The sequence below is a fragment of the Charadrius vociferus genome, unplaced genomic scaffold (genome assembly GCF_000708025.1).
Source record: "Charadrius vociferus isolate BGI_N301 unplaced genomic scaffold, ASM70802v2 scaffold153, whole genome shotgun sequence".
NCBI lineage: Eukaryota > Metazoa > Chordata > Aves > Charadriiformes > Charadriidae > Charadrius > Charadrius vociferus.
The window spans coordinates 634,014-649,446 of NW_009647939.1; the positions used below are offsets into that span (position 1 = coordinate 634,014).

The 15,433-nt window shown below is 37.2% G+C and overlaps 1 protein-coding gene across 1 annotated transcript in view; it reads right to left on the reverse strand.

Moving 5' to 3' along the window:
* Positions 1 to 2,873: 2,873 nt before the first annotated feature.
* The window catches only part of CDH18 (cadherin 18, type 2), a 173,665-nt gene continuing 161,105 nt past the window's right edge, over positions 2,874 to 15,433 (reverse strand). Inside the window, exons 10-11 of the mRNA XM_009883161.1 lie at positions 4,942 to 5,193; positions 2,874 to 3,364 (exon numbers count right to left, since the gene is read on the reverse strand). Coding sequence (XP_009881463.1) covers positions 2,874 to 3,364; positions 4,942 to 5,193 — 743 coding nt within the window. The remainder of the gene's footprint in view (positions 3,365 to 4,941; positions 5,194 to 15,433) is intronic.

The following is a 15,433-nucleotide window of genomic DNA, read 5'->3' on the forward strand; positions in this document are numbered from 1 at the left end:
ACTGAAGCAGCGTCTCAATAACCCTGCAGAGTTTTAAAGGATTCAGGATTCCTGGGGCTGTGGGTATGATGCATGTACAGCAGAAAAGAGAGCACGAGGAATGGTGGAAAAGTGATTATTTCTCTGAGATATGACCTCCTTCTCTCATTAACTTAATCAGAACATGAGCATAAGGAGTGACTATTTGCTTATGTCACTGCACGTCTGTTGGCTTTTAGCCTGAATGTTCAGGCTTTTAGCCTGAATGATGCAAATAAAAAGAAAACAATGGTGGGAACATTGCTTAATGCACAAAATACAATTGATTTTCTCTGCTTCAGTGTAGGGCCAGAGGGAACAGACATAAAAATAACTAATACCTGGCTCTCAAAGCTATAATACAACTGTGAATGCAGTTTTCATGCAGACGTGGTACAAAGTATTATGGCCCATGGTATTACTAATACTGAAAGATTTTCTTCTTAGCACTCTATTCCTACAATATAAAAATTTAGAAGTTGGCATAAAGCAAGCGCAATCTAAATAAAAAGAAAATTTCTCCTCAAAATCCTGTACTACTACTTGCTTCTTTTGGGACAAAACTGAAACATATCCTAACTCTACCCCCAAAAAAGGACAACGCATAAACCATTCTCAGCTTGAGCAGCTCTTACTGCATTAAAGCATCTGTTTAACTTTATTCTACAATGAACGTCTCCTTAAATGCATTTCTAGAAAATCCTGTATTTGATAAAAATAAAAATAAAAATATCTGAACACAGATTATGAAACTACTTTCAGATAATCAGCAGAACGTTTTAGAGTTCAGGGTTTCTTCCCCTCTAAATTGCAGAGGGGAACATTACAATTTTCAAGTTGCAAACAAAACAGTATAGTAAAAAACAATTCTGGAACTACAGTGCAAGTAACACTTCTTAGAGTTTGAAAAGTTTCTTGTAAAACTACTTGCTAATTTTTCCCAAAGGCTATTTAAACCCAAAGCAGTCAACAACATCTTAGGAAGGTGTTAATAAAAAATAAAATAAAATAAAATCCTCAAAGTAGAACTGATGAGAAGTTTCAGTCATGTCTAGGACCTACCCAATTAAACAGTAAAGGGAAGGATTAATAATCTGGTTCACCTGTGTGGCCCACAGTAGGTCAGCAACAAACACAGACCCTGCTTGGAGGAGCAAAAGGTACTCCCTTCTCTACTAACCTGAAGGTAAATGGCACCTAGAATGCATAGGGAGGAATCTAGTGGAGTGGGCAGATCTGTATCACTCTCCACACCAGCCCAGAAAGTAAAAAACCAGTAAACAGCTTCTGCTTGTGGACAGTTTCCCTATCAAACACATATTGCAAGGTGTCCACTTCCCTAACTGGAGCTACAATTTTCTCAGGAGTAGAAGACTGCAATAGACGGTGAGCCTTATAGGTCATAATCTTTCCCGCGATATTAGGAGCTCCTGGTCCTCTCATACTATTATCACAAGAAAGACAAACAAAAGATTAACATTTCAAACAAAACAAAGGAAAACATAAGAATCTGCTGGATTAGGTGTTAAACTGCCTGCAATGCTAAGCAGAATTGTTAAGCAGTTCTGCAATGCTAAAAAGTTACATGAGAAATCAATTTATTTAATCTATAGGAACCACAATAATGGTACATTTTAATTTTTTCTTCCTCCACTGACTTAAAATGTTCCTGTTCCCATGATGCTTGAAATAGGGAGAAAAAAGCTTGCTCCGCTTAAATGGAAATTACTCTAAGAGAAATTATATACCAGTAAATTGAACTAAAAAGAAAAAAGCATCATCATCTTATTCTCTTTGTTTCAATTTTCCCTATTCCAATGTCTTACCAGCAGCTCTATTTTGCTTTTAGTCACACACGGAAATAGAGACATTATGATTAAGAACTCTGTGTTTTAAACTGACTGTAGTAGCTCCTGGACTCAGACAAGCAAAAGACTTGAAAAGCTTCGTCTATTGACATAAGTGAAGCACAGTGAACCAAACCACTGCATAGTTTAATGGCGCTGCTGTTGCTGCTTTTTATCGAAATAGCCTATGTTTCATCTGCTTCACTGCATAACGAGTACTCTGGACCCATTCCATTTAAATGAATGATGTTCCCATGAAAAGACAAAAAGGAAAAGCACAACACTGGAAACAACAGTTCCTCTAGCACGCAGCAACAGAGCAGGTCTGGGGTTATGGGCTAGAGCCGTGTTTGGCTAACAGCTAATGATGCTCTCCCTCTGTCAGCTGGTTATGGATGACACGATTATGAAGGACATAATGAAATGACACTATCTCAATGCAACCTTCTAATCCAACAAGATTAAATCATCAAAGGACCATTTACTTAAGAGGACATGTGTGGTTTATCCCTTCTGTAAAGGAAACAGACTGTCAGAACTTCTCACACTGATAGTAAACCCCATTGGCTACCTCACACGGGGATCACAAGGCCTGGAGCACAGCTAGAAATGCAACACCACAACCACCTGCAAATATTTGCCCCTCTGTTAGCTATCTTCCTAAACAGGCATGACCATAAACTTACTGTAGCTTGGAGATGTTAAGCATATTGCAATAAAAATCTCATTGCTTGGATTTACTTTAGGTATTGTTACAGATACGGTACCACGGACTTTATTGAGCAATTAAAAAATATACACAAGGGACAATAGCTTCTTTTTTCTGTATTTTTCAAAATTTGACTTTCTTCCAATTGGAGAACCCAGTTTCAAATATGAAAAGGGCACTTGTTGTACAGTAACTGCATACAACTTGCTCAGTTCCAAGTACTGCATTCATTTTTTTGTTACCGTTGCTCTCATCATATCTCCAGTCGTTTAGGAACTTCTCTGTTCTGGGAATTACAACTAAGTTGTTCTTTCTGATTCTATTTCCCCATAGAGTTCAGCCAGCTTCTTGAACTCAGGTCCCCAGTCTCCAAGGTAATTATAATCCTGGTCAGAGTGTGTTGTGGCTGAATCCAGAGAGCTGATAGATCCAGCTTCTGATCTATGACCCTCATAGGCATATGTCTGTAGGGAGTCATACGGGGGCACGCTGGGGTCCAGATCAGCCTCTGCCAGTCTTTGTTTAATGAACTCCTGGACATCTATACTGTCAAAGCTTGAGGAGGGATGATGCCTGGTCGCAGGCTTCACTTCAGGACGAACATCCCTCCGGTATTTCAGCTCCTCAGCAGCTGATGGATTCCGCAGCGCTGTGATGTCAAATGCTTCTGTGTCTTCTTCCCCACCACCCTCATCATCATATGTCACAACGTTTTCCCGGACGTCTTCTTCTGAAATGATCAAGGGCTCCTTCTTGCTACGTCTTAGGGTGACGAAAAGGACCACAATTGCTAAAGAGAAAACTGCAGATATTAGATTAGGTTTAAAGTTTTTATCTGAAGTAAGTAGATACATGTTAAAGAACTAGAAGTTACTAAGTCACGAATACAGAAGTGCAATATTTTCAGGCTAATATTGGTATTTCGGATCATTACGTCAGGCATGCGCCTGTAACAAAGGCTTCACCAAACCTGCCCAATCTGGAAAAGAGCATACTTACATTCCTAAGTGAGCAATGCCTTTAGTGTGTAACGTGTTACCTGAAGATAGATTACGGTATGCCTGGAAAGCACCCATGAAATCCGGACAGCTGTGTTTTGACATAGCAACATGTCAAAGTGCAGCAGGCTGAGACCACACAATTAAGGGGAAAATTAATAATGCTGTACTGAAACTACAAACTTCCAATACAGCCTGGTCTTCCAAAGGGTCAGTAAAGAGCACTCTTCTACTGTATAATTTCTTTGTGGGGATTGCTGGGATTTCTTGACCCAATCCACTCGTTAAATTATTAGGGATCTCATAAAGGACATAAAAGGGGATAACGCTCTTTTAGTTGAATGAGAAATGAGTAATTAGGGCTGACATTTTTCAGAAGCATTGTCAAGGGCTTTCAGTGCTTCATTAAAACCAATATTTAGCATATATATTGAATCAAAATGTAAATGTTTATTTTTTCCCTTATGAATATGCAATCTTGTATGATAAAATATGAGATTATAAACTAAATGTATTAGTATACATTTTAAAACAGCTTTCTGACAAAGAAGTTCTGAAGTAAGCTGTGAGGAGAGTAATCTTGAGAAAATGTAGAGCCTTCGGAAAAAATCCTCCAAATCTCTGATGTGTGTCACACTGCAATTCCTATTATTTCTTCCTATCTCTATAAGAATGCAGAAAGGCACATGAGTAGTACAGAAGCATGTACCCAGCAAGTTGTGCCTCTGCCAGAAAAAAAATAATAAAAAAAAATAACTGATGGGTAACATTCATATTGGCCTGGGCAAAAAAACAAAAAAACAAAAAAAACAAAAAAAAACCAAACCCAAAAAAGTCAAGAGCAAATGCACTTGCAAGGGCATTTATCTAATGGAGTCATCTTATAGTCTCATATGTCCCTTGCCCCTGTGGATTATGTTGTGCGTTGCTATCTGCTTATCCCACAAAGGTAATTAAGAAATGGCTTTTGTACAGTGCTAATGGCGCTTCTTACAGTGTAATGCATTTCAAAAAGCTTTCCTCATCTCTTTTCTATCATTTTTCACACTGTTCTAGACATGGAATTAGAGTCAGTGGCTTTTTGAAATCTTTCCAAATTACAGAAAAAAGATCTGCAGTGCTAATTACTTGATAACCTCTGAAAAATAATTTCTAGTGGATTCCAGATATCCATGAATGTACTTTAAAGGCATTTTTTCCTATTAATTTAGCTAAACCTTTCCCCTCTAATCACAGCTCCATGCTTATAATTACCTCCTACTATCAGGCAGCCTCTGGTTCAAAAACACATCATATTAAAAATTTCTGCCCTGTCACATTCAGAGAGCCGGTGGAAGGACAGCATTACTTAATACTGAAAATGGCTTACCAAGAAGAATGACAACACAGAGTAGGATTGCGATTAAAGCTCCTGTGCTCAAGCCAGCCGAGGAGAGGAAAGCTTCAGCATGGCAAGTTCTCACTCGTCCATCTCTCTCACACGCACAAACCCTAATTGTGAGAGTACTGCTGCTGCTGAGAGGGGGCACTCCACCATCAGAAATCAAAACTGGGAGGTAATATATATCTTGAGTGGTTCGACTGTATCTCCTTCGTCTTGTCAGGATACTGGCTGTATTATCTACAATATCAAAACCAGAATACAATTTTAAAGAAGCAAAAATTTAAAAATGTTATTGACTGTTTCCTGTCGAGAAGAAGCATCACTGTCCTAATCTGTGAAAATGCACAATCTACAATTAAAACTTGGCAGGAAGCATTTGCAGCCAATGAAAGAAAAAGACGAGGCCGGGGAAAGTAATTAGCATTACATAAATAAGATTATTTAAGCTTACGTACCAATTTTAGAGTCTACATGAACTTTGACAAGCAATTTGGGCCCAGTCTGCAAGTGTTTTAATCTCACGTTATGCTGTTGGTAGTATAGGGACACTTGTAAATGTGAATTCCTGGAATTCTGAGAATATTTGTTGTGGAAATCATCCATAAGATAAAATCCTCTTGATTCTCAGAAGAATGTTAAAAGGTCTTCCATAAAAGTTAAAATAAAACTTCCAGGTTTTACTGTTTGCGATATGTATAGAGTAAGTAAACTTTTAGAAAACACCCAAAAGGACAGTGGCCAAAGATTCATGCTGGGTGGAGGTCAGGAGGAGGAAGGGAGGGGAAGAGGGATGAAGGAAGGAAAGGAAGGGGAGAAGAGCAGATATTACATCTTCTAAATGGGCATACGTAAGGTAAGTAATCAAAGGAGAGGTAGTGATGTAAGATTTTGTCAACATTATGTAACCTACAGATCCATCTGGCATATATTACAGTCGATGAGAATACTAATGCTTACTATACGCACATTGCAAGAGCATTTATAGCTGCTGATTAGGATAGTAAGCTGCCACCCATATCCCTTTAAGTCCAAGACATCAAGGGGCACAAAGAGAACGCAGGGGAAGTAATGCTACAATAATATATAGTTATATCTTTTCATTCATATGTGTAAAATTTAATTTCAATTTGTTGCCACCACTTCAAAAGTACTGGTCCCCGAATAAGAGCACACAGATAAATCAAACAAAATTGGAGACAGTGAGGAATCAGAGACGCGAGCAGTTGTGAAGAGAGAGAGATTGGAATAAAAGAGTTCTCCTCTCCTACTGCTTGCCCATGATTAACAGTTACACAGTTTCCAAATTGCAGCGTTGTGGGTTCTGAGTTTTTTAATAAACAACACAGGAGTGATAAGTGCAAAAATACATCTGCTGGGTTTCTCTTCCTATTATAAACAAACCAGAAAATTTCTTCTTTTTCCTTGCCACTGTGGTTACAGCATTAAATGAGTTTATCATAATCTATGGAAAAGTGAAGTTTGTGGCACTTTGTGAAAATCTAGTGCAACAATAAAGCCAGTGTGGCATATTTTAACGTACAGGACTGATTACTTTCCATATGTATATCTGAATGGAGGAGTTAAGTTTTTGTTTAAACTGGATACAAGCTGTTTACCAGGTGACTACTCCTCATGCCACACCTTCTATCCAGCTCTGTGCCAAATTTTAAAGCATTCATTTTAACTCACTTCTCTCAACATTCTTCTTTTGCTTATCACCCAGCAGTGGTACTGAGAAAGACAGTTGCATAGCCCCACATCAGCATAATAACGTAACATAATATATTTGGTAACAGGTTGCACACAAGAAATATAAAGGAGGTGGTAATTGATACCCTTGCTGCTGAGTCCAGAACTAAGCATCAGGTTCCACTGCATTGAAGTTCACCAACTTTTCTTCTCCACCTCCCCTACTTATCTTCTTGGAAATCTCCAGCATGGTGAGTTTGCCATAAACTCACTAAGTTTTGTTCTTCTTGTTTGCAGGTGGTGCAAAATATGTATTTTTTAAATTTATTTATTTATTTGCAGTAGGCCTTGAAGTCTTCTTCTACTTGTTCTTGTCAAGGTATACCTTTGATGACTAAATCCCAAGATTCATGCCAACTTCCTCTTTAGAGGCATGACACAAGCCACTTACAATGCCGTTTATATTCATTCCATTTACAGAACCCTACTGAAACCAGAATGAGATGAACAGCTAACTCTTTTATCTGAAAAAATGTGACACAGAGTAAGATCATCACGTTGTGGAAATGATATTTGCACAGGGGTTATAACATACCTATGACAAAACATACTATTTTCCTTACAAAGTTGCCAGATACTACACACACACACACCCCCAAAATAAAAAAAGTGTTTTCAATAACCTGCAGAAGAACCCGAAACACAGAGGTGATTAAAAAATAGTAAATCAGTATTTTCTTTTGATATAGGGTTCTGGAAATTATTCCTATATATCTATAGCATGTGACATGCAGAAATATTTCTTTCATTTTTGTAAAATCTCTGTTAAAATTTAGCCCTTCTCTGTATTGCTTGAACTGGTCTTGTGAAACCTTATAAAAATGTACTGTGGTATTCTCAGTAATGCTGATTTTTTTTTTTATTATTATCTTGTGGTTAAGAAATAAATGATTTCCACATTATTCTGTGACTAGAGGAGGGAGTAAAGTGTTCTGTGTTATAACTGAGTCGATTGAAGAAATCAAGCTTGGTATCACTGAAATTCAGATTGCATTCATTACATAAAGAAAACTTTCCCCTCAAGCAGAGTGAGCAGTAGCCTTAAGCCCATAATTACAGACTATGCCCAACCATGGAGGTCTTACTATGCTCTGCCAGTCTAATTCTAAGATATAGAAAAGTCCCAAGTCTAATGTTACAAATTTGGACCAGCTTCTTCTTTGATACATGACTTCTACTTTTAATAAAATGCAGTACATGAACAATCTCAGTGATCTATTTTAAAATACTCTTAAAACAAGTAAATAATCTAAGAGAACACAGATTACAAAGAGGTAGATTGCCTGCATGGCTTTTAATTTTTCAGCACATACATTGCTATAATCAGAGGGTAAATTAAGCAGCTCTTTTATCTTTCTGCTACATAATGTTGTGTAAAAAACTTTCATTTGCTTTTTTAAAATAATATCTTGTCCATCTGCCATTCTCTCCACTTTTTTATGTTAGACTGTCAGTCCGAACTTCCCCAATACTGCTGGAGGACACAGATAAAATCTTCAGTGTTTTAAAGAATGCACAGAATCCATAGAATGCAAAATGACCTTCAGCTGGTCTGCCTGTCAGCTGCCAAAGCGGTAGCAGATTGAGCACTAGATACAGTCCAAGAGCAGAAATAAACTCATGTATCTGTGATTAGTTGGGATTTTCAAACGAATGCGTATTTTGCATAAAAAGAAGTTAATGTTTTCAGTATATATGTAAGGTGATGACTGCTGCTTCTGCCTTTCAACACTCAAAAACACATCATCATTTCACCCTTATGCATGAAAAACTTCACTGGCTTTCTAGTTGCTCAGAATCCAATTTATAACTGCTTCTGTTCCTTGAAATGCAACTTGTTACAGATTATTAGCAGAGCTCTTCTCTAACAATTTCTCTTTTTCTCTCCTGCAGTTGGAGTTTGTTAAACAAAACAAAGCTGGGGAGTATGATCCCTGGAATGCTGACTTTTCACACTGCTAAATTTTAGCACTTGCCCTGGTATTTTGTTGGTCTGGGCCAAGTAGGAGTCTCTCACATAACACCCAACCACAGCTGGAGTTAATAACATACACCAGGGACCCTTTTCAGCTGGAAGTATGGACAAGAGTGCACCAGGTTTGCCTCCTCCCACTTTACACATTGCTTCAACATTATTCCAACAGCCTGCAGATCGCTAAGCATCCCCAGACAGCTTCACACCACACACTATGCAGCATGTAACTTCCTTTTGTGCCATGATAACACTGCTCTGTTTTGCTGTAATACAGCTTTCACATTATTTCATAAAATCAGAAGAGAAAAAAACCCCATAAAAATGGAATCTGAGCTCCATTGGGTACTAGACAGAGTTCAGAGGAGGTACAAGACCAAGTGCTATGTAGTGTACGCAGCCTGTGTCTTTAAGCTTCATTGCAAGAGAACAGTCACAGTGCTGTTTTGCTTTGTGGGTTGTTTTTTTTTTTTTTTCTTTTTTACCTTTGCACCAATACTGCCACAATAAACTAACATCTGAGTGGTCACCTAGAAATCCCACTGAAGTCCCACAATGCTCCTATGTGCACTTTTTAGCACATCTACTTATCAACAGAAAGAGAAAGCAATTTCAAAGAAGTGACAGTTCTAAGGAGAATTGTATTTCAAGTTACAACAAATGAGAAGATGACAATCTTCTCACAACAAAGTTATCCAGAAATAATACCTTAAAAACCTAAGGATATGTTCAAGGACTTGATTTGGAATGTAATTCCCCTTTGGGAGTGACAATACATCCATGAACTAAGCATTAATATTAACATCTGTCATATCTCTCAACCCAACAGAAAAAATTCTCAGATCTTATACTACTAAATCCAAAAGGTGACAGCAAGTGTTATTACCACTAATAAGAACAGTCTTGCATTTCTGCTTAATACTCTATTTTATTTCTGTTACAGTGTCTACAAGCCCCAAACACTCCAGGTCAGCTACGTTGTCCATATAAGAAAATCCTACAAACTTTTGTTCATGTGAAACTTCCTGGGCCTATACCCAAAGAAGGCCCAGTATTCAAATCTGAGCAGGAAGCATAACCTCCTCCTTCCACCTTCTGGCATAAAACTAAAAAAGAGTGAATGATCCAGTATCACTATACAGCTACAGAAGCAGAGGTGAAAATGCAGGCTGAAAAGAAAAGCATCAGAGACCGACTATAATGAAGAAAACCTGAGGATTCCTGAGCAGGAATCTAGCAGTAATGGAAGGATTTAAGCACAGAAGACTATTGGCAAAGATGTAAAGGAAAGAACATTGAGATGTGAGCATGTATACTATAAGGATAACTGTGGACAGATAGGGGAAAAATTGTGAGGAGAATAAATAAAACGTGAGATAAATAAAAAGAAAAGACCAAGTGACGAAATGGACAAACTGGACAACTCAAATGTTACAGTGAAAAAAAATGAAAAGAGCTATAGTTAAACCACGCTGCTCTGGGGTGGAAGGTCTTGCCAAACAAGGAACTGACATTTTTATACCTCACAAAATAAATACAAATTGAAAAAAAAAGACAATTTTTTTTTGTTTAATGTTGTATTTGTTCTTTCAACACTAAATTGTTTTTCCTGTATCGTTAACATCATAGAATTGAATATTAGCATAAGACACAATTTTAGGCAAAGAAGGAGCCAGAATCAAATTTTTAATTTCAAAAATTTGCCATGGTGAATTTATAGTTTCTAGTCTCTTGAGTAATAACCAGATTTCTGCAGAAACAGATGTTACATGACATATACCCAGGAGATTCTGTAACAACATACACAATTATAAGCATTCTCAACGAAACAACGTAAAGCTTTTCCTTCAATGCGATGTCACAAATTTGAACACAAAAAAAAAATTATGATCGTAATTTTTTGGGCACTGGCATGGGAATTTTCTGTTTTCAATATCATCAGAGGTGACAATTCCCACTATTACTCTCACTATTACAGAGTTGCAGGTAGTAACTCTTAGTGCATGCCTATGTGTACCTATAAATAAAATGCTGAAAAGTAACTCAGCTCTCACGTTTTTTTCATTAAATCTTTTAGAATATTTTACAAATGAGATCTCTAACATTTTTACAGGGAAGGAAACTGCATCTAAGAACTGATTTTTTGAAGGTCACTGAGAATCAAGGACAGTGGAGAATGACCAAAACTAACGACATTGGCATAACAGAGGAATCACGTCTCATGTTCTAGTCAAAGCTCTGTTCTTCAGGACCATTGTATGCAAAGGTACACCAACAAAATGAAAAGGTAATAAAAGTTTAGTTAAACTGCAGTACCAACAAATATTCTGATGTTCTAAGTTTATGTGTTTTAATTGTTTACATTCCTTATCAAAAACTCTTGGAGGACCCACAGAGAGGAGCTAGAAAGATGGCAATTTTTAACAGAAGGATGAAACATGAAACAAAAAAATCCCACAAACTGTAAATGCTACAGGCAGCCAAGCATGAAGACAGATGCTGATGACGTAGGAAAGTGTTTAGTGAGGGGAAAAAAAAATACAAAAAGTCATATCAACAAAACTAGTTTGAAAGGGAGGAGGGGCGTCATGGATTGAGAAATTCCTTTGATACCCGAAAACAGACACAGCAGATAGACAGGGAAGACAAGTATATAGGTCAGCAGCAATAGCACTAGGATAATGATAACTACAGGTCTGATTTTTACAGCTACGATGATGATAACTACAGGTCTGATTTTTACAGGCCTGGAAGGAAAGACCTTTTTATCTCAAAAGATTTAAACTGTGAACTTCACACCTGAGAAATATGATAAGAACCAGGACTTACTGGAGATGAAAGGGCTGACTGCTGAGGGAAATTAACAACTCCAACTTAAAGATTTATCTGCACATTGCTCCATTTCATGATCTAAACTTTCTCATATTTGGGCTGCGGTTTGCCAACATGGCAATTAGAACTTAAGATTCATCTCAAGTGGGTTGAAGGTTACACATGGGAAATTCTACATGAATCTAACGCAGCAGCTCTTCACACTCTGAAGATGTGGTAGTTTATTAAGCCACACTGCACACTGTATAAAAGGCTCTTATCACATTCCTCTTTCTATCATCTCTGCCTTTTTACACTGAGCTTCTGAAATAAGAAAAGAAAGGAGGGCACAGGAAAATCAAGGAAGCTGAGATACAATGATAACACCATGGAAGGTGACTACTGGAGCACTTTGGAGGATACTCATTTATTATTCACAATTTGAGAATTCCTTTGACACATTATACATTATAAGCAGACACAAGAGAAATGGAAGTAAAAAAAAAAAAAGAGTAAAAACCTGTTTATAGCTTAAGCCATGTTTTTATTTTCAGCTCTACTTGTATCAGCAGTCCAACTTCTATACATTTTCTGAGAACTCGTAACTAATTAAAACCAAAGAAAATATATTGGAATGCATTTGCATTTCTTATAAGTTAGAGCAGTTAATTTGTTTATGTGGGACTCTATTGATAGGCATTTCTGTTTCATTTCTTTACTGATAGCTCTTTTAAATATTATTTTTTTTCTTTGTGCTGGTTTCAAAGCTATTGCCAATGGACTTCTTTTCTTGTTCAATGGGTAGCAAAAATGAAAAGCAACATAGCAGACTTTTGAAACATAGTTATTTGCTTATGGGTTGGTTTGTGAAACACCAACAGGTAGCAGCACTAAAAAGAAATGCATGAAGAACCTATACACTATGCACTAACTTACCTGCCTGGTCATTCTTAAATCCAATTTTTTTTACATCAAAAAAAGATCAAAGTTCACAGGTGTGAGGAAGAAAAATGTCTTCCTCTGTGGTAGCTAGTCCTGGTTTTCTGTCCTTTGTGCTCATGGTAGAATTCCTTTTATTACTTTCGTATGTTGATTGTGTGATACTACCCGCTCAAACATTCAACCTGTTTACAGTGACAGCACTTCTAAGTACAGTACTTACAGTCACTGTGTATAATGCTAACTTTGCACTTTCTCAGGTATCATTTCTCTCACGTTACAACTTGTCTTCTTTCCAGGATGATATTTCATGGAAGGGCAGTAGCAACTTGCAATACTACGTAACCAGAGCGAGCATGCCACTTTGATGTAAATGAAGGCAGGAACTAGGTAGCTGTTTCCCACTCATTTTGGGCTGCAAAGCGGGGGTTTCAACCTGACCTTTTTTAATGCCATTCCAGATGCTGTAGAGCAACTAAGACATGGTCTGGTATCTGGCATGTTAATTTTTGCAACTTTAAAGCCCTAAGTCAGTTCACCTGCCTGCTACAGACATCTTGTGCAATATGGTTGGAAATAGGAATTTTGCACACATCAGGGAAGAGAGATATACAGAAACTTTTGCAAAGGAATTCACACTCGGATGGGATGAATTACTCTCTGGAGGCTACTCTCCTCCTAAATAACAGCAATGCCAAGTAAAACTGATCTTTTATTTTCCACTCATTTTTGATCTGTGACACAGGAAAAATGTTAAGCTGCATCACAGGCATGGGTGGATGAACACATTACAAATTTCATTTTATACACATGCCATTGAATTCACTGTGATCCAGATTTTATAGAAAAGCATGTGTCTACTTTAGCGGGTATTAAAGTATCTTGTGGCATAACATTAAGAAAAAGGAACCTTCAAAGGGATAGTATCAGAAAAATGGCCTACTTTTGTTCCAACTCCAGAATATTCTCCATCACTGGGCAATTTTCAAAAGGCCAGATCTTTGAGAAAAGTGGGCAGAGGGGAAAAATAAAACTGCAAATATTTTTGTGAAATGAAACCTTTGTCCTGAAGAAATAAAAGGAGAGGAGAACAAATGCTAAGCATTCTCTAGGGAGTTGTTCTTCCTTGAAAGTAAGGTAAACTTTGTATACTCTCAGAAGTCGGCAGTCTCAATTTATTAATGTACGAGAATGTACAAATCTTATTGGTAGTGTTGGGTGAATGTGCACAGTCTCTGCACAAACCCTTATTGTCCAACAAATTTACAATACCCATTGGAGCACCCATGGTAGACTGTATATCTTGTGAAAAAAAACCCCAAACAAACAAAAACCAAACCAAAACAGAAACAAAACCACTGTCAAAACAGTGCTTTACAGTGCATAAAATTCATAAATGTTCTCTTGTACCTAAGTGAACTGTTCTCTGGGGGTTGAATCTTTTGTCAGCTCCCAGAAAAGTGTTGTGTGACTTCTGAAAGAGGTCTCTTAAAGGTAGCAAAATATGCAGAAAGAAGGAATGAATTTTTTAGACTTAGAGAGACAGAGGTAGAGAGAGAGACTATGCAAATGTGTGTGTCTGTATATTAAAGGTTGGGGATATCATAACCATGACATATGTACACATTCATTTTCCATCAAACTAAAAAGCTGTGACAAATGTATCAACCATTGTTTAAGCATCTGGAAAAATATTATGATTCTTTCCGGATAAAAGAACTACAATTTAAAAATCCAGTACTTAGAAACAGCTCCATTGTGAAGAATTTTTTTCATCTTTCCACTGACTCTCCAACAGAAGGTGGTTTTATTCACATATTGCCCTGGTAAATTTTTAATGGGACATCCAAAAGAAGATATTTCTGGTTAGGCAAAAAGTGTAAATTTGAGATACTACACACAAATAAAAAAAGCATTAAAAAATTATCTATGACAATAACATCCTAAAAAAACAAGTGAGAACACAGACAGCCATGAACTGAGTTATGTAGCATCTGAGCTGCAACATAAAAGCATTTCCAGACTAAAAAACTATTTCGCTGCTCAGGTTTTAAAAGAAATTTTAATAGAAATTGCAACATTTTTCTGAAAGAATAAATTGTAAACAGCCCTGTTTTCATTAAAAAGCCTCCATAGGTACAATTCCCAAACAAACAAAAAGGCATCTTCCCTGGGCTTGCTCTCTAAAATTGCAGGAAATGATTACAACTTAATGCGTTTTCTTTGTATAGCAAAGAAATTCTATTGCAGCTCTTGTTCTGTCTTGCTTACATGTGTACAGATAATGAAATATTTTGTTGGCTGTCCTCTTGTTCATACTCTTAAGCCTTTACTCTCTCAGAACAGTACTTTGTCAGTACTCAAACAGCAGCAAAGAATCTACTGCAGCTTAAGAATCCAGTCAGCAGGGGAAAAGGTATCATATTCTGTCTTTCCCATTTTTTTCTTTAAAATGAAAATTGTAAACACCAACAAAATCCAGAAGGTGATCCATGCAACTCTTAGGTTCTGTTGGACCGCATATTTCGTATAGTCCTGTGGCTGTCTCCTGACCTACATTTCCCTGAGGGTTTTAAGCTCTGCATTGTGAGGGTGCGTATTCAAAGGCTGGAGCTTTAACATTGCAGGTTGCTTCTGAGTAAAGGCACAAGTTCAGGCCCAAGAGATAAAAGCTAAACTGTTCGTATGATCAATTATCTGGACTGATGCTTTAATATCTATTTCCTCTGCTGAAGCCATAAAATATTATTGACCTGAATCATACACATGCTGAGAGTGTATATTGCTGCAGTCTATACAGGAAGGTAGGGACAAACTACAAAATCTTATGCTTGTGCAAGTCCTCTAGATTTCAGTCAAAGTGCATAGATATTGTGTATATAGTGCATTAATATTTAAATATCCAATTCACTGCTGTACGGTCTTTTTGTCTTGTAGCTCTAATGATGATAATGGAGTAGGTGAACATTTGTGCAACAGTGCATTTGGGCTCAAAGAGCAAAATTC